The following is a 20,007-nucleotide window of genomic DNA, read 5'->3' as shown; positions in this document are numbered from 1 at the left end:
CATTGAACATCTTTGTAATCAGTGTTTTTTCTCTGCATCTGTTAGATTGCTTGACTCCATTATTTCTGGATCTCTGTTCTGTTCTCTCATATGGTTTCTGCTTCTTTGTCTTCCTAGTTTCGCTGCCTTTTCGTGTATGTTCTATGTACTAAGCAAAGCTCCTGCATCTCCCAGTCTTATTCGTGTAGTTTTGTGTAGTAGGTGTCCAGTGGCACAGTCCTGAGAGGGGTTCGGCTGTAGGCCAAATTTAGCCCCAGCCTGTGACCCTCTCGGGGGCTACCTGTTAAGATACAGCAATCAATCCATAGATGCTGTGCTTATAGTTCCCTCAAGAGGCCATGCTGAAAGCTGCAGTCAGCTGCCACCAGTGAGAGTCTAGGTATTGCTCAGCAAGGAGCACCTGAGTCACTGAGGATACACCTGGATGTGGCTTGGATGGGGCTGTGAGTTCAGAGGGGTAGAGTTTCGGGGAATCCTCTGGGTGGAGCGATCTCTGCTATCCAATTTGATTACTTCTCATCTCTAGTAGCTCTGTGTCCATGCACTGGAGCAGAGAAGGCTCAGCAGAGAACAATTGATATCACTGGTACTTCTGTACAGAGCGAGTCTCACCTCGACCCTCACTTTAGAACTCAGGGTCTGCCTGTAAGTCCCTGGTACTCTCCACACAGCCAAACCAGTGCTGATGCTCAGAGCAAGCAGGTTCGTCACTGTGAATGTCCACTCACAGATATGGCTCATTTAAGAAGTGTCTGCAGCTGCCGCCTGCCACTGCTGTGGCCTCTGCCCACTCAGCCGCTAGGGATGGGCAGTCCCGAGTCCTCGCCTCATCTGACCACTTACCTTTTAAGAGTGATTTCTTATTTCTCTCCCAAGTTGTAGGGCTTGTTCACCTAGATCCAGGTGATTTTCCTTGCTGTTTGCTCCTTGTTTCTGTCACAACTTTGATTTGGGCAACCAGAGGGATGAACAGAGCCTACGTCATCTACGCCAATTTTTTCTCTCCTCTATTGTCTTCAGTGATGTTAGCCTTCGCTAGATGGGCACAGTCCACCAGTACGTCCTTTGGAATGTCTCCTGTCTTCTCTCCCTTATGTAATTGAAGTTATACATGAGCCGAAGAGAGTTTGTCCACATGAAACCAGATATCTTCAGGCCAGCTATACTTTATCAGATCCTCATTTTCCTATTTATCCTCTCCTGAGTCAACAGTGTGAGCAGATGAGTTAACGGTGCTGCTCGTGAAGTAGGACACCAAGCCGGGGCGGCTGCACAGTGACACCACAACACAGCAATAGAGCTCAACTTGCGAAGCTCAGGCTCTCTCCCGAACTTTTTGATCTTAGGAGTGTGCAATTTAATCTTCAAGTATTTGGGGATTTTCTGGCTATTTTTGTGTTCTTTCTGCATTAATTTCATTTCATCTGAGAACATATCTTTTTATGATTTGAATTCTTTTGAACTTGGTAGGCTGGAATGTGGTATATTTTGATAACTATTCCATGTGAATCGAGGGGTACATGTATTTTTGTTGTCGAATAAAATATTCTATAATGTCAATTAGATCAAATAGATTGCTGGTGCTATTCAGGTCAACCATATACTTACCAATACTTTGGCTGATTGATCTATCCATTACTAAAAGATGGGATTGAAATTGTCAAACAAACTCAAAAGAGCCTAGAGGATTTGGCTAGGCATAAATGATAAAGATTTATTTGAGGGTCTTGGAGTCTGCAAGCTTGGAACACAGGTAACATGCAGGGGTGTTTCAGAGAAGAAGAAAAATAAAAAGTTTTTAGAGCAAAGACTACGTTCTTGAGAATGATCAGTCCTGCATTCTCACCCTAGGTTTGGTCCAGGACAATTATCAGTCAGACATCAGGTAGTCTGGATGATGGACACCAGGTGGTCTAGAAGATGGGCACCAGGAGGTCTGGTCACATCAGCGGTCTGGATAATGAATGTCAGGTGACTGTTTATGCAAGTGCTTTAGGGGGGTAATCAGGTGCCTCTGGATACTGAGTCCTTCAGGGAGTAATTGAAGGGGGATCTGGAGGTTCAGATGTTTCTCTTGGCATTGACGCAGGACTGGAAAGTTCAAAAAAGTTTAAGATTCAGGCTAGTTAGAACAAGAATGGAGCCTTTCGTCATGCTTCAACCTTCATGATGGTAATAATTTTAGCAGCTTGTTTAAAATGACTGCATTTTATGTATTCCCTAGCTTTACTCTCCTCAAAGTCTTCAACAACAGTAGCGAATTTGTCTATTTCTCTTTTAATTTCCATCAATATTTTGTTTTATGTACGTTGATGCTGCATTGTTAATTGCATACACATTAAATATTGTCACATCTTCTTTGAGAAATTCGTCCCTGTATCATTATATAATGCCCTTTTAATCCCCGACAGTTTTCTTTGTCCTGAAGCCTGCTTTGTCTGAACTTAACATAGCTCCCCAGCTTTCCTTAGATTGATGTTGGTGTGGTATATCTTTGCTTATCCCTCACTTTAACCTCTCTGTGTTTTAATATTTAAAGTGGCTTGCTTATAGACAGCATGTAGTTGGACTTTTTCTCCCCTCTGTCAATCTCTGTCTTTTAATCAATGTATTTAGACCATTTTCATTTGAAGTGATTATTCATTTAATTAGATTAATATCTATAATTTAAAATTGTTTTCTGTTCACTGCACTTGTCTTTATTTCTATTTTCTTCCTTTTTTCTATATATTTCAGCTTTTAATTAAGCATTTTACAAATCCATTTTTTCATCTTTCTTAGCGTATCAATTATACTTTACTTAAAACATTTTTATTGGTTTTCTTGGAGTTTGCAACAACTATTGACAAATAGTCATATTTATTCTAAATTACAGTGTATTCCTTCATGGTTACTGTGTACACATTATAAGAGAATGTCACAAATTCCTCTCTCCTATCCTCTCTAACACTGCTATCAGTCTTTTTACTTATCTGTATGCCATAATGACATAGTTGCTATTATTCCTTTAAACAAATGACTATCTCTTAGATAAATTTGAACAGGAAAATTATTTTACCTTCATTATTCCCTCTCTGATGTTCTTCCTTTCTTTATGTAGATCTGAGTTTCTAACCCATATTATTTTTATTCTTCTGTAGAACGCTTTAAAAAAAACTGTTTATTTCCAGGTAATTCTTCTGGCAAGGAATTCCCTTCATTTTTGTTTGAGAAAATATTTATCCTTCATGTCAAAGGTTAATTTGAAAGGATATGAAAATCTTGATTTGTTTTTTTTCATCACTTTTTCTATTTCTCTTAGCTTTATTTACATAGTTTCTGATAAGAAATATGATTTAATTTTATTCTTATTCTTCCACAGAATAAGTTTTTTCTCCTCCTTCTGGGTTCTTTCAACTTCTCTTTGTCTTTGCTTCTTTTTGCAGTTTGAATATGAAATGATGTGGTATAGATTACTTGGTAACAATTTGGCGTTTCCTCAGGTTCCTGAATCTGTGGTTTGTTGTCTGTTAGTAATTTGGATAAGTTTTTTTGTCAATTACTACTTCAACTATTTGTTCTTTTTTCTCTTTCTTTTCCTTTTGGTATTTCACTTGCACACCTATAACAGTTTTTGAGATTTTCCAGCATTCTTAGATGGTGTGTTTTGTTGTGGGTTTATTTTCTCCTTGTAACTTTTTCTCTTTGCATTTTAATTTGTGAAGTTTCTATTGACATATCTTCAATTCACTGATTTTTTTCTTCAGTCATGTCTCATCTACTGATGAGCTTATCAAAAACATTCTTCATTTCTAAGGCAGTGTTTTTGATTTCTAGCCTTTTCTTTTTTATCATTTTCTTGTCTTTGCATATTTTTGTTTACTTAGCTATCTGTTCTTGCATGTTGTCTGGTTTTTCCAGCAGAACCTTTAATGTAGTAATTAGCCATAGTTATTTTAAATTCTTGTGTGATAATTCAAAACTGAGTTTGTTTTTGATGATTATTTTTTCTCTTCAGACCTTGTTTTTCCTTGTCTTTTTACTTTGTAAAGTTTTTGAAAGCCAGATGTGATATATCAGGTAATAGGAACTGAGACAAATAAGTGATTAATGTGAGGTTTTGTGTTAATATGACTAGGAGATGGGCCGGGTTTAATGTGTGTTCTGTCCGTGGCAGAGGCTTTGACAATTTTTTTAGGGGGGAAGTCTCTCTTCTTTTCAATGAATTTCCTTAAGAACCCTTTCTTAAATAGAGCCTGACTACAGAATTTTCAGTTTAAGGCAGTATTTGCTGGAACTCTGTTCTTAGAGTAGTAGGGTGTTGGGGAAGGAAAGCATTCTATAATCTTATTATTAAATCTCAATCTTTTGGTGGAACTATACCTTTTAGAATGATTTCCTAGCTATGTCCTCTTTCCCCGCCTTATCTGGATGAGATTGAAAGGCTAGAAATGTCCAAATTTTGGTAATTCTCCTTCTCTTAGGTCAGATAAGTGTTGGGTAATATATTTTCCTTTGTAGAGTATATCTTTGGAGAATGCTCTGGTTGTTTCGAAAGATATTGTTTTCCCCATCTCCTGCCAGAAACACAATGGTAGTTTCTTGGCTTTTCATGAGTACTTGGTGGGGTTTGTGGAGATAAAAGGCCACCCTGAGGCTGAAGTCCCAGGAGTTTTTTCCTCTCATGCAAGTGAACATTCAGTCTCCAGAAATTCATCAATCTTACCATTTAACAGTTTCTACCTGTTTATATAGTCCAATGGCTTCTGCTTCAGGTAGCAGATCTTATCTGTGATTTGCCTGTCAACACAGATTTTGGGGTGCAGTTTGCCCTGTGACCTCAGTTTTCTTCCAGGTACATAAAAAGTCATTGATTTTCAGTTTTTTTGGTCTTTTTTTTTTTTGTAAGGATGGGAGCAGTAACATCCAAGGTCTTTTCACGTCAGAGCTAAAACCAAATGTTTAGTGATTTTTTAAATATCTTCATAAGTTTCTTAAAAGGTGATTACTTTTTGTTTGAAAATTTGATCTTACTGTCATATTCTCTTATCGCCAGAACTTGTAACCTTTTAAATAGCTCTTTATTGCTATTTATTTAGTTTAACTTGAGACCAGATACTTGGAATGTTCTTGTGTGTTTTAAGATTAAGGGTTATTAATAAATATGATTTGATAATTTATAGGACTTATATCTCATATATAATTATTTAATTTTTATTACTTTAGGAGTTAAAGATCAAAGGAAAACTTTTCATTGTTTACTTTTTAAATTTAACATTGAACATCGTGTGATTGAAACAGAGTGCACGCGCAAAATGTTTCTGAGCCCTTCCACAACCATATTACCTTTACACATGAATAAGGGTTGTACATCTTTAGTCATTTAATTTTACCACTGATTTTATAGACTTTTATGACTATTTTAGACATTTCCTTTAGTGGTTTTTTTTTCTAGCCATTTTCTGGAGGAAATTCTCTCCCCTTTGAAGAAATTTAGCAATTATTTTGTTTTCCAGGCCTGCTGTCTATTTTCTGGTATTTTTTTTTTTTGTGACATCCTGGACATAATATCTTCTTCTAGCCATATGACGACATTTTAAAAATAATTTTTTATTTCTAATTTTAGTTGTCACACAATATTATATTAGATTTAAATGTACAACGTTAGACATTTATATATGTTATACAATGATCACTCCAATAAATTTATCTGTCTGACATCACACAGTTATTATATTATTGACTGTATTATTTGTGCTATATATTACACCCCCATGACTATTTTGTCATTACCAATTTGTACGTCTTAATCCCATTCTTTTTCCACCCCCACCCCCTTCCAACTGGCAGCTGTCAAAATGTTCTTTGTACATACGAGGTTGTTTCTTTAATTTTTGTTTGTTTGTTTGTTTTTATATTCCATATGTAAGTGAAATCATATGGCATTTGTCCTTCTCTGTCCAACTTATTTTACTCAGCAGAGTACTCCCTAGGTCCATCCTTGTTGTTGCAGATGGCAAGATTTCATTCTTTTTTATGGCTGAGTAATATCCAATTTTACATATGTACCACCCCTTCATTATCTATTCACCCATTGATGGACACTGAGGTTGACTCCATATCTCGGCTATTGTAAATAATACTGGATCAAAGGTATGCATTCTCACATCCCTTTAATGTAGTGTCTGGGTTTTTTCAAATAAACACTCAGAAGTGAAATAACTAGGTTTTCTTTGTCTCTTGTCATAGCCATTGTTTTAAGTATATTTTGTCTGGTATAGGTATTGCTACCATAGCTTTTTTGTTGTTTCCATTTACATGAAATATTTCTATCCTTTTACTTTTAGTCTGTTTGTGTCTTGATCTGAAGGGAGTCTCTTATAGGCAGCATATCTCCTATCTTTTGACTGGAGCATTTAATTCATTCACTTTTAAAGTATTTGTTGCTAGATATGTAGTTTTTGCTATTGATTATTCATATATTAATCTTTTCTTCTTCTTAAATAGCTTCCTCTAACATTTCTCATAATACCGGTTTGGCGGTGAAAAACTTCTTTTATCTTTAATCTGTCCTTCACTTCTAAATAATAGCTTTGCTAGGTAGAGTAACATTGTTTGTAGCTCTTTGCTTTTCATCACTTTGAATATTTTTTGCCATTCCTCTGACCTGTAAAGTTTCTGTTGAGAAATCAGCTGACAGTCTCATGGGGCTCTCTCGTAGGTAACTAACTGATTTTCTCTTGCTGCTTTTTAGATTCTCTCCTTGTCATTAGACTTGACATTTTAATTCGGATATGTCTTGGCGTGGGCCTCTTTGGGTTCATCTTGTTTGGAACTCTCTCCTGCGCTTCCTCAGCTTTTAAGACCATTTTCTTTGCCAGGATAGGGACATTTGCAGTCATTATTTCTTGAAATAAGGTTTCAATTTCTTACTCTCTCTCTTCTTCTGATACCCCTCTGATGCAAATTTTGGTATGCTTCATGTTGTCACAGAAGCCCCTTAAACTATCCTCATTTTTTGCATTCGTTTTTTCTTACTGTTGTTCTGATTGAGGGTTTTCTGATACCTTATCTTCTAAATCTCTGATTTGTTTCTCTGCTTATTTAATCTACTGTCGATTCCCTCTAAAGTATTCTTCATTTCAGTTATTGTAGTCTTCATTTCTGAGGGTTTTTTTTTTATGCTTTCTCTCTCCATTTTTATGTTTTTAAAATTTCTTTGTTGCAGTTCTCATTGAGTTCATTTACTCTTCCCCTAAATTGATTGAGTATTTTCATAAACAGTGTTTTGAACTCTGCATCTGGTAGATTGCTTGTCTCTATTTTGTTTAGTTCTTTTTCTGGAGTTTTGTTCTAGTCTTTCGTTTCAGACATGTTTCTTTGTCTCTCCGTTTGGCTTCCTCCCTTTGTTTTTTTTTATGTTTTAGGTAAAACTTCTATGTCTCCCTCTCTTTGTGGGGTGCCCTATGTAGTAGGTGTCCTATGGGAACCTGTAGCACAATCTTTTCTGGTTGCCTGAGCCAAGTGCTCCAAGTGTGTCCCTTTTATGGGTTTCATTTACCCTCCTTTTGTATTTGTAACTTGGTTGCTGTTTGCACATGGCTTAGAAGGTGACCCTCAGGCTGATTGTTTGTGATGACTGGCCAATGAGGGGCTGACCCTATAAGGCAAAATTGACTTTATCACAGCTCTAGTTCCTACTCATTCTGCTCTTTGGATATGTCATCCTCAGATGCAGTCCCTGTCTGAAGCTGGCTACCAGGTGTGGCACTTTCAGGGCCTCCTGGGAGGGGCTCTGTCACAGGCCAAGGGCAGCTGCAGCTGGTGCCCTGCCCAAGGCCACCTGGCAAGTGTCACCAAGTAATCTGCAGGTGACCACCACTCGCATTGGTCTTGGAGGTGCCTCAAGAGTACAAGCTGCAAACCAAGGCCAGCTACCTCTAGTGGAGGGCTTGGGGCTGCTCAGAAAGAGATACGGGACACTTTGAGGCCAGACACTACTTGTGTGTTTTGCAAATTTGAGAGATTTTAGGAAACTCTGCAGCATGAGCCAATACAGGTTGTTTGTTTGGAAAATTCATTGGAAACAGCTTGATTGGGCTTGCATATTAGGAATAATGGGACATCAGGGAATCATGAGTATGGAACAAATGATGTTAGCCAGATTGATGGAGACTAAGATATGGCAGCTGCTTATGTCTGTGTACCAGGAGCGGGGAGGGCTCGACCAAAGAATAATGGATGTTGACACCACTTCTGTCTGGGAGAAAGTTGCCCCTCCAGTTCTCCCTTGAAGTCATATAGTTCAACCTCCTTGTATGTCTCTGTTGCCTTTGAAGTCACTGGAGCTCTGAGCAAGTTAGTAAGTTTGTGTGCAGGCCCTTTAAGAGGAGTGTCTGTGGCTCCAGCTGCCCTCTGTCTCACTCAGCCACAATCTCCACTGGTTTTCACAGCCAGAATTTGTGGAGACTTCTCTTTCCAATATTGGAGCCCTGGGCTAGGAGCCTGATGTGAGGATGGGAGTTCTCACTCCTTAGAAAGGATCTCTGCAGCCAAGTAATCCCTCTCGATTCTCAAGCACCATAGCTGAGTGTGGGACCAGCCTGTTCTGTGTCTTTGTCCTCAGTCTCGAGGTGTTCTCTTCTGTACGTCCCCAGTTGTAGAATGTCTGTTCAGCTAGACTTCAAGAGATTTTCAATTATGGTTGTTCTGCAGTTTAGCTGTAATTTTGATGCAGTTGTGGGAGGAAGTGAGCACAGCGTTTATCTACTTCACCATCTTGACCAAAAGCTGACAATACTTGTTTTTCAGAAACTTTCTTCTGTTCCTTAGAATATTTCTATTAATGCTGGTGTAATTTTTTTTCTTTGCTCATCTTGTTTCTGCTCCTTCATGTGGTGGGTATCCACAGTTGCCTGTGGCCTGTTGTCATTTGTTTATATTTAAGGGTGAGGCACTGAAAAGCTCATGCGGAACTCCATTTAATGAAGTGTGCTGGTACCTTGTGGGCTTTGCTGGGAGAATCCGAAATTTATGAATCGAATACATTTTTTTTTATTAATCCTTTTTATTTTTCTTAAGAGGAAATTTCTAGTGTCCTGGCTGGTTGCAGGTGTTCTGTGTGGCACAGTCAGTGGGAAGTAGGAGCAGAATGTTGTGTAGTTTGCCTCTTGAACGACCCCCTCTCTTTTTGGCCTTGAATCTTTCACCCGAACATTCATTACTTCTCCAGGGTCTGACAGAGTTTCAGGTGAAAGTCTTTTTATAGTAGTAGTTTTGATTAGCACTTGCTGAAAATTTTCAGTACTAAGTACAAATCTTTCTTAAGTTCAGTATTTTCTTCTATTGCACCTTTGACTATTATATAAATAAAGAAATTCCCCTTATTCTGGTTACCCCGCAAGAACACTTTGGCTCTATTTTCCACACATTGGCTCTCCAGTGACTGTGTTTTACTTTAAAAATGTTCCTGCCACCACAAGCCTCTTGGAAACTCAGTGTGTTTGACACTGTGGTTTTGTTTCTCAGGATGTTCAATGGAGACCTGAACCAAGAGGAGCAGAACCCAGAAGGCCAGTTTTACTATGAGTCCATTTTCAGGCTCTTCAAAGAAAGTAAGGTAGAGATTGCAAGTGCAATAACAAACACATTCCCTATCCTTATGGGCCTCCGAGACCGTGGCTTCATTTCTGAACAATCGTATCAAGTAAGTGAGCAGAATTTCCTCATGATAAATAACTACTCATTACATTATTGTAAACATCAGGATGCAGTGAACAAGCAAAGCTCCTCGCGTGAGTGGGGCACGTCATCATCCTATAAGCTAGGAGGTGACAGGAGAAGCAGCATCACAGAAAGAATTTCTTCTCTGTAATAAATGTTGGTGGCCAGGCATGGGGATGGAGACGTGGAAAGACTGGCAATGGGAATGATCCACAGATCCAGGGCATCTTAGTTATATTTATATGTTGTAACACTTATAACAATAATTGGCATAATTATTTGAATTAATAACGTTCATTGTATGGCCTTCTTATTTTACGCACTTGAACTGAGATTATTGAAACTGACAGGGAAGTTGTGTTACAATAGGATCAATTTGAAAGCAGGTGCGTGCTGCTCTCTCTCCAAATTGTTTCTTGTTCTTTAGACATGTCTGGAGCCTTAGAATGCAGGTAAAGATTAGTGGCAGGTTTTCCTTGGGATACTGAGGACAAGACTTCTCTTTCTCTTTGTGAATATTCTTTGCCCTTTGGCAAGGTTCACAGCAGGGGAGAGTGGTTGTCTGATTTCCTGGAGACTTTGGGCTAGGTCATTATGGGGCAGAGGGCAGTGATTACTGCCCGGTCGCCAAAATGGCCCCCCATTAGCAGTCAGGGCCACTCCTGAAGCATCCTGGCCAGGCTCTTCAAGCACACACATTCAACATTTATTCTTCAAAATTGCTCTGTCATGTGTACATCAATATCAGAGTTGAGTTTACAAAATGATAGTCTCTTTTTTGGGGGGGAGAGTATTTAAAAAGTCATTTAAACATATGTACCATTCTAACATTTTACAAGAGGACAAATTGTCTATTTATGATCTGAGTCTTCTATAACCCATAAATGCCTATCTACAAAATTGTCCATTCATTATATTTCAGCATTTTCTTGAAGCTTGTAGAAATCTGATCCCAGTGGAGAGAGTAATGTATGATGTCCTCAGTGAAATCGAGAAGACATTTGACAAGACATTTCTGAAAGCGTTGTTCAGCAGAGTTAACCTGAATGCCTATCCTGGATTACATGAAATTTACAGAAACTTCCAAAATGGTAATTATAGCATTCAGTGACATTTGGGGAATAAATGCATTTTATTCATGATTTGTTCATTTTTTTATTGACAATTATTTTATTGAGTGACTACAACGTAGCAAGCATAATACAGTGTTGAAGAAAACACACATGACTGCGTCCTCATGGAGCTGACACATTGTGGGAGAGATGAACATTAACCAATTAATCTCACAACTGATTCCTCTAGCCGGATCAGAATTCTGTGCAAAGAAACATAGGATTTTAGTCTCTACTTTTTGGGGAGAGACATGAATTATACTCTTTCGTAGGACAGGAGGAAGCCCTCTCTGATACTTGAAGACATAGTCAAAGATGAAAAGATATTTTTTGTATTAGATCATTTGTCATTTAGTGCAGTCTGTCCTAACCCACTTTACCAAACAAAGAGTGGAAAAGTCACAAGAGAAGATCAGCATATGCCTATGCAATCAAGAGGGGCAGCATGTGAAAACTTTAAAGTGTGAAAGAAATTGTGGTCTTAAAAAATTCTGTGCTTAAAAAATAGACCTTTGGAAGGAGGGCTTGAAAGTTAATTTCACAGAGAGGAGTTGGACGAGATATCTGAGGGTTTAACATAATGTGCCAAGGAATTTCAAGTTTATTATTTGGTAAATAAAGACACGATAAAAGGTTTTTATAAAGTAAAAGAATTCTATAAAAAATGAAATGTGTTGATATGTGAAAACCATGTCATGATTATAATGAGTTATTTAATTTTTACACTATGATATATTCAAGTCAGAGAAAGAAATAACAGAAATCAAATACTTGGTCATGAAATTCAAGTTACTATTTATAAACAGGATGTCCCCAGGCCATGGGTATGAATGGCAGTTACTACCTACATCTTAGGGGCTCTTATCCTCCCCATGGAATTTGGGGTTACCCCTAAGTGGGCCCAGCAGTCAGAACATATATTTTGGTTAAGGGGACTCCCCATGCTGGGATTATACATACCTATGCTCACTACTGCTACTAGCAGACTGCACGGTCCAGCACTTGGTCCAGCGCAACTGCCCATCTGTCCCCAGGGGAGGTTGGTACAGGAGCCTCTGAGACTACAGTGTCCATGCGTGCTGCAGGTCAGTGTAACATCGCATCATATTGGAATGCTTGCCCTAGGCTGCCACCCCTCCCCCCTTCCATTATGTTCTCTGGACCACTGATGCACACAGCATTTATCTGCATAGTCCCTTGGACATGTAGTCACTGTGTCCTGGGTATGACAAATGTAATTGTTTTTCTGATAGATCCTTTCTACCTTCACTCCCACCCTCCTGCCCTTCCCTGTCAGTGGGATTTGTACCCAGAAAGCATGCTTCAATCACTTGTTCTTGGTCAGTATCTTTCTGAATTTTTTGGTGTTTTTCTTCATCTCTTGATATTGTTCTTTTTTAAAGTAGGTTGATTTCTCTATAAACATACTTTCTTCCAAAGAAATCTGTTTCTTTTCTATTCCTAGTTGCCTGTAGAATTTGCAAAACAAATTCCCTACATATTATTTATTTTAAATTGGCTATTAATGTTCTCTGATCATTTTAAAAGAGGTTCTTCATTAGTTACAGCTTGTCCACTGTTCATCCTTTTTACACCTTGAGAGGTGTATCTCTATATGGAACAGTTGTAGGATTTCAGGAGTAACACCAAGTCACTGGTCCTAGCAGACAGAATGGCATATAATGTTCTTAGTAAACTGCAGAATGTGTTTTGAGACCCATGGAAGTCCAGGACACCCTGAAAGCTGGAAGATTCTCTCTGAACTGCTGGAGTCAAGAATGTGCCTAGATGTGAACTGTGGGATGCAGCTCCTGGTCACTGCTTGAGATCTCTAATTTCCTTTTCCTTCCTCTTCTCAGTGATTCTTGAGAACTTCAATTACCCAATTACTGATGGTAAAGAAAGAAATTACAGCATCAACTCCCAATTAAGCTGTGAACAAGGTATTTATGACTTGATGGAAAGTTCTTTCCTCATGTACTAAAAGGAAAAAACATCAGAGATCAGGTACTAGGCTCCTGAGTGGAGAGTGTAACTTGGGGAAAGAAAAAGTAGAGAGAGATGAGGATGCTAGAGTAGTGGTGTGTTGTATGGATTCCCAGTTAACCCACGAAATGTGGAATCGAGGAATATTGCCTGACAGATATAACAACTAAGAGGATGGAACACGAACCCAAGGGAGAAGATCTCACTGAGACCAGGAGGTAGAAATTAGGGAAGAACTCACCGCAGTAATTGTGAGTTAGGAATTCAGTAGATCTGAGAAGGAGTAAGAGTTTTGTCCTATGTAACAAGTCCAAAGAGGAAGTCTTTGGTTTGTTAGAAGAAGGAATGATTATAAATATTACTTGTAATAGAAGAGAAGAAGAGAGTGAGTAGTAATTGTACATAGAAGAGAATGTGGAAGGTGTGGTACCGTGTAGAAAAGAAAAGGAGTAAGAAGGGGAGAAGAGAATAAAGGGCATTAATAACTTTAAAAATGATGATAGTAACACCTAACTTTCATGGACTATTATGCATAGGTCAGCACTTGATGTGGATCAACTCATTTAATGTCCAAATTGAACTATATGCTATTGTAACCAATAGCCACTGATTCTACTTTTCAATCATCATTCCATTCATATTATTGCTAATAATTAATCATTAAATTATAATACACAAGGCATTAATACTGAAAATTGTGATCTCTGTAAAGTTACTATAAAGCAGATATCCTTTTACAGGTAGCATCACATTGAATCCTCATAACAATTCTATCAGTAGAGTTCTGTTATTCCCATTTTTGGAAGAAGAAACGGAGGTGTGAGAGGAGAAAGTTACTGATGTGTGCAGGTCACACAACTGAAATTGGCATATATAGGACTCTAAACTTTTTTTTCCATACCAGTTGAAAGCAAAGCCTTCGGATGCCCCACTGCCAGGCTTCAAGTCTTGGCTATACTACCTGCTTACCTGGGCGACTTACTTCCTTTCTGTGTTTCAGTTTCCTCACCAATGAATCTGTATCTATATCTATATCTAAAATAATGTGGTTGTGAGGATGAAGAGACTTAATTTATGTGAAGCACTGACAATAATTCATGACACAACGTAATTGCTATGTGTTGTAAATTGTCAATGTGTATCTGACTCCAAGAACTAGATATTTAATCAGTGCTCAACATTTTGAGATTTTTCTCCTCAAAGACCAACTGAAGAAAAAATTATATTCCAGGCTAGAGTAGCAGTGAATGAAATAGACTTCGATCCCATGAAAAGGTCTTGATCCGCAGACCAAATGATCTATGACAAATTTATTTGTTTGTTAAATGTTGACTTCTTTTTTCTTGGAACTAGCCAGTGTAAACAAACCATAAAAGATAATCAGCATTGTAGAATGCTACAATATCTATCATTTATTTGGATATATATCACAGTTATTATATATTTTTAAGTATATTAATAGTCATATAAAATTTGGATCTATTTTAATAATTATACTTTTCATATAAAGATGAATAGCTAAAAATCTAAAATATAAATTAAAATATACAAAGCATATAAAAGTATATTTAGAGATTCATCTACTACTAAAAGTAGGGAGAGTTAGAGTGGGTGGTGGAAGGATGAGTAATAATTATCAGAGTAAAGTACATTTATCATGAAGAGAAGGGAAAACAAATCTTCAACCTTTCTAATGTGACCCAGGTGATACCCTACCTAGAGAAAGAATCCCAGAGCATCTCAGTGATGGACAGCAGATGAGAATAAGGGAAAAGGAGTCATCTCTTGAGCCAAATAGTACCGTAGAAACCCAGGAAATGACAAACGAATGTGCCCAAGAATCTGAACAAGCAGGTAAGGTTGATTGACTCTCTAACATTTACCTGGATGATTCTGAGTGACTTTAGACCACACGGCAAGGGGGTAAGGCTGTGTAATTTGTTCATAATTCAGAAAGGAGGCCTCAAAGAGCCATGAATAAGGACAGAAGAGCAGACTTGAGTCTGAGGGAAGAAGATATTGCTTTACCAAGAAAAAGGATCTAGTTTCTGTGGCAAAGGACAGAGGACATAGACCACAAATAGACATGGAGGATAGAATGCTGTAATACCTTATTACAGAGACAGCTGGAAGAAGAAAAGTCAACTCAAAGGGGAAAAGGCTAGAAGCCTCACTGGGAAAGCGAGAGGCAGAAACACAAAGTGACAAGAATAGACAAGGAGAGTCATGCCCTCAGAATCAAAGGTGCACAAACAGGGCTTAGGGCAGAGGCTACAACAGGAAGTAGAAATGTAACAATTGAGAAGATGGAACACAAACCCAAGGGAGAAGATCTCACTGAGACCAGGAGGTAGAAATTAGGGAAGAACTCACCGCAGTAATTGTGAGTTAGGAATTCAGTAGATCTGAGAAGGAGTAAGAGTTTTGTCCTATGTAACAAGTCCAAAGAGGAAGTCTTTGGTTTGTTAGAAGAAGGAACGATTATAAATATTACTTGTAATAGAAGAGAAGAAGAGAGTGAGTAGTAATTGTACATAGAAGAGAATGTGGAAGGTGTGGTACCGTGTAGAAAAGAAAAGGAGTAAGAAGGGGAGAAGAGAATAAAGGGCATTAATAACTTTAAAAATGATGATAGTAACACCTAACTTTCATAGACTATTATGCATAGGTCAGCACTTGATGTGGATCAACTCATTTAATGTCCAAATTGAACTATATGCTATTGTAACCAATAGCCACTGATTCTACTTTTCAATCATCATTCCATTCATATTATTGCTAATAATTAATCATTAAATTATAATACACAAGGCATTAATACTGAAAATTGTGATCTCTGTAAAGTTACTATAAAGCAGATATCCTTTTACAGGTAGCATCACATTGAATCCTCATAACAATTCTATCAGTAGGGTTCTGTTATTCCCATTTTTGGAAGAAGAAACGGAGGTGTGAGGGGAGAAAGTTACTGATGTGTGCAGGTCACACAACTGAAATTGGCATATATAGGACTCTAAACTTTTTTTTTCCATACCAGTTGAAAGCAAAGCCTTCGGATGCCCCACTGCCAGGCTTCAAGTCTTGGCTATACTACCTGCTTACCTGGGCGACTTACTTCCTTTCTGTGTTTCAGTTTCCTTACCAATAAATCTGTATCTATATCTATATCTAAAATAATGTGGTTGTGAGGATGAAGAGACTTAATTTATGTGAAGCACTGACAATAATTCATGGCACAACGTAATTGCTATGTGTTGTAAATTGTCAATGTGTATCTGACTCCAAGAACTAGATATTTAATCAGTGCTCAACATTTTGAGATTTTTCTCCTCAGGGACCTATTGAAAAAAAATTATTTTCCAGGCTAAAGTAGCAGTGAATGAAACAGACTTCGACCCCAAGAAAAGGTCTTGATCCTCAGGCCAAATGATCTATGACAAATTTATTTGTTTGTTAAATGTTGACTTCTTTTTTCTTGGAAATAGCCAATGTAAACAAACCATAAGAAGATAATCAGCATTGTAAAATGCTGTTAATATCTATATTTTATTTGGATGTATATCACAGGTATATATATTTTTAAGTATGTTAATACAGTCATATAAAACTTGGATCTATTTTAATAATCACAATTTTTTGTATAAAGATGAATAGCTAAAAATCTAAAACATACATTAAAATATACAAAGCATATAAAAATATATTTAGAGATTCATCTACTACTAAGAGTAGGGGGAGTTAGAGTGGGTGGTGGAAGGATGACTAATAATTATCAGAGTAAAGTATGTTTATCACAAAGAGAAGGGAAAACAAATTCTTCAACCTTTCTAATGTGATCCAGGTGCCACTCTACCTAGAGAAAGAATCCCAGAGCATCTCAGTGATGGACAGCAGATGAGTATAAGAGAAGAAGAGTCATCTCATGAGCCAAATAGTACTGTAGAAACCCAGGAAATGACAAATGAATGTGCCCAAGAATCTGAACAAGCAGGTAAGGTTGATTAACTCTCTAACATTTGCCTGGATGATTCTGAGAGACATTAGCCCATACAGCAAGGGAGTAAGGCTGTGTAATTTGTTCATAATTCAGAAAGAGTGTCTCAAAGAGCCATGAATCAGGATATAGGAGCAGACCAGACTCTGAGGGAAGTAGATGTTTCTTTACCAAGAAAAAGGATCTAGTTTCTGTGGCAAAGGACAGAGGACACAAATAGACATGGTGGGTAAGATTCTGTAATAACTTAGTACAGAAACGGCTGGAAGGGAAAAAGTCAACTCAAAGGGGAAAAGGCTAGAAGCCTCACTTGGAAAGCAAGAGGCAGAAACACAAGGTGACAAGAATAGACAAGGAGAGACATGCCCTCAGAATCAAGGGTACTCAAACAGTTCTTAGTGCTAAGGATACAACAGGAACATGACTAAAAGTAGAAATGTGAGAAATGGAGAAACGTAGCATGAGCTATAAGCAGACTGCAAAACAATTGGAAAAATCATGGACAAATATACACCTTCACTCTTACTTCCACAAAGACTAATTCAAAGTAGACAACAAATCTAAAAGTCAAGACTAAAACTGTAACACTTCTAGAAGAAAACACAGTAGAGGATCTTTGAAACTTAGGCATGCAATAATTAATTATATGTTACAAAAATCATGGCTCATAAAAGAAAATCTTCTCCTTATTCAAAGACAAAATTAAGAAAAAACAAAACAAGTCATAGATTGGGTGAAAAGATTGCAGTACACATAGCTGACAAAAGGTTGTACTCAGACTATACAGAGAATTCTAATGAAGAAACAATAAAAAAACACACAAATAACTCAAAAACGGACAAAAGTCTTGAGCAGACAGTTTACTGCAGAAGATACAAAATGGCCATAAGATTAGACACAAAACATATGATGTCATTAATCATCAGGGAAATGCTAGAGAAGGGAAAAAAATTCTTCAACCTTTCTAATGTGATCCAGGTGACACCCTACCTAGAGAAAGAATCCTAGAGCATCTCAGTGATGGACAGCAAATGAGTATAAGAGAAGAAGAGTCATCTCATGATCGAAATAGTACCATAGAAACCCAGGAAATGACAAATGAATGCGCCCAAGAAACTGAACAAGCAGGTAAGGTTGACTGACTCTCCAACATTTGCCTAGATGACTCTGAGTGATGGTAGCCCATATGACAAGGGGATAAAGCTGTGTAATTTGTTCATAATTCAGAAAGGGTGTCTCAAAGAGCCATGAATGAGGGTAGAGGAGTAGACCAGAGTCTGAGGGTAGGAGACGTTTCATTACCAAGAAAAAAAATGTAGTTTCTGTAGCAAAGGACAAAGAACACAAATAGACATGGAGGATAGGATGCCTGAATGCCTTAGTACAGAGAAGGCTGGAGGGAAAAAGTTAACTCAAAGGGAAAAGGCTAGAAGTCTCACTGGGGAAGGGAGAGGCAGAAACACAAAGGGACAGGAGTGGCCAAGGAGAGACATGGCCTCAGAATCAAGGGTGCTCAAACAGTTCTTAGAACAGAGGCTACAACAGGAACATGACTAGAAGTAGAAATGTAAAAAATGGAGAGAAGTAGCATGAGCTGTAAGCAGACTGCAGAAGAATTGGAAATAACATGGACAAATATAAACCGTCACTCCTACTTCCACAAAGGATAATTCAAGGTAGATAACAAATCTAAAAGTCAAGGCTAAAACTACAAAGCTTCTGGAAGAAAACACAGTAGAGGATCTTTGCAACTTAGGCATGCAATAATTCATTATATGTTACAAAAATCATGGCTCATAAAAGAACATCTTGGTAAATTATACTGCATCAAATTTAAAAACTTAAAACTTCCTATTCAAACACAAAATTAGAAAAACAAAATGAGTCATAGACTGGGTGAAATTATTGCAATATATGTATCTGACAAAAGGTTGTACCCATACCATATAGAAAATTTCAATGAGCAAACAATAAAAAGACACACAAACAACTCAAAAATGAGCAAAAGTCTTGAGCAGACATTGTACTGCAGAAGATACAAAATGGCCAATAAGAATAAACACAAAACATACGATGTCATTAATCATCAGGGAAATGCTAGTTTAAAAGCACAGCAGTTTACCATCCTCGCACCAGAGTTGCTAAAATTAAAAAGACTGACACCAAATGTTGGTGAGAATATAAAGCAACTAGAACTCCTGTGTATCTTGGGCTGCTCGGAATGTAAATTCACAACCATTTTGGAAAACTCTTTGACAGTCTGTTACAAACTTAACCTAGCCCTTGACTCAGCCATTTCACTCTACTACAAACCATGAAGGCTTATAGTAGCTTTCTTCCTAATAGCTAAAATGTGGCAACGAGAGGATGCCCATCAACAGGAGAGCAAATAATCACACTATGATATTGTGATAGAGTGGAATAGTGATCAGCAGTAAAAAGGGATGGACTACTGGTAAATGTAATCACATGGATGAATCCCAAAAACATTATGTTGAGTAAAAGAAGTCAGCCACAGGATATATGCTGTGTGATCCTATATGTATGGGAATCAGTACAGAGAAGAACAGTATCCCAAAGAAAGAACTTATTAGTGGCGATAGAATTCAATACAGTAGCCGGTCACACATGTAGTCACTGACTGGAACTCAAAGCCCAAGGGGACTTTCTGCCGTGGTAAAAATGTTTCATAATGAGACTCTTCTATTAGTTCCACAGCTGTTTTTTACTTAAGATGTGCACATCTCAGGGAAAAAGGGGAACAAGTCTCTGTTGGGTTTAAGGTGGGGCCTTTGGTGCTTGAACATCAGAGTTCAGCTTGAGGACTGAGTTCTGCCATTCTATTGTCACCCTCTTCAGTGTGCCGTGAACACTCACCTTTCCAAATAAATAATGTAAGAGGGTTAGAAGAGAGACCCAATTTACTGCCCCAGGATGGACAAGGTAAGTGTCATGTAACTCAGATTCTGTGTTAGATCTTTGTTCATTTGTCTTCATGGGAGTAAAGACTGCATCATGTCTCCTACAGTAGGCCTCTGCGAGCTCCACTCCTCCTACCTGCCCTTACCTGCCCACAGATATGAGAGAAGCCATGAGAAAATATCTGAGCTTCTGAGTAGACATAGCATTCACTCATAAAAAATATAAAATATAAAAAGAGAAACTGGAAAAAGGTAGACAGGAGGTAATACAGGAAAAGCTACATAAATGAAT

At 37.9% G+C, this 20,007-nt stretch overlaps 1 protein-coding gene across 9 annotated transcripts in view; it reads left to right on the top strand.

Annotated features, from left to right (window-relative positions):
• Nucleotides 1-9,248: 9,248 nt before the first annotated feature.
• Nucleotides 9,249-20,007, top strand: part of SP140 (SP140 nuclear body protein) — a 52,774-nt gene continuing 42,015 nt past the window's right edge. For 6 of the 9 annotated variants that reach the window (XM_036236143.1, XM_036236140.1, XM_036236142.1 and 3 more), the window contains exons 1-7: nucleotides 9,255-9,685; nucleotides 10,625-10,793; nucleotides 12,674-12,757; nucleotides 14,505-14,654; nucleotides 16,642-16,791; nucleotides 17,773-17,922; nucleotides 19,654-19,737. In XM_036236143.1, the coding sequence (XP_036092036.1) occupies nucleotides 9,443-9,685; nucleotides 10,625-10,793; nucleotides 12,674-12,757; nucleotides 14,505-14,654; nucleotides 16,642-16,791; nucleotides 17,773-17,922; nucleotides 19,654-19,737 (1,030 nt within the window). In that variant the 5' untranslated portion in view covers nucleotides 9,255-9,442. Of the gene's footprint in view, nucleotides 9,686-10,624; nucleotides 10,794-12,673; nucleotides 12,758-14,504; nucleotides 14,655-16,641; nucleotides 16,792-17,772; nucleotides 17,923-19,653; nucleotides 19,738-20,007 lie in introns of all 9 variants that reach the window. The other 3 variants (XM_036236144.1, XM_036236145.1, XM_036236146.1) reach the window with 3 other exon arrangements.

The sequence above is a fragment of the Rousettus aegyptiacus genome, unplaced genomic scaffold (assembly GCF_014176215.1).
Source record: "Rousettus aegyptiacus isolate mRouAeg1 unplaced genomic scaffold, mRouAeg1.p scaffold_m13_p_2, whole genome shotgun sequence".
Classification (NCBI taxonomy): domain Eukaryota; kingdom Metazoa; phylum Chordata; class Mammalia; order Chiroptera; family Pteropodidae; genus Rousettus; species Rousettus aegyptiacus.
Note: the sequence above shows the minus strand (reverse complement) of the source record. Positions and strands in the feature narration are given on the sequence as shown.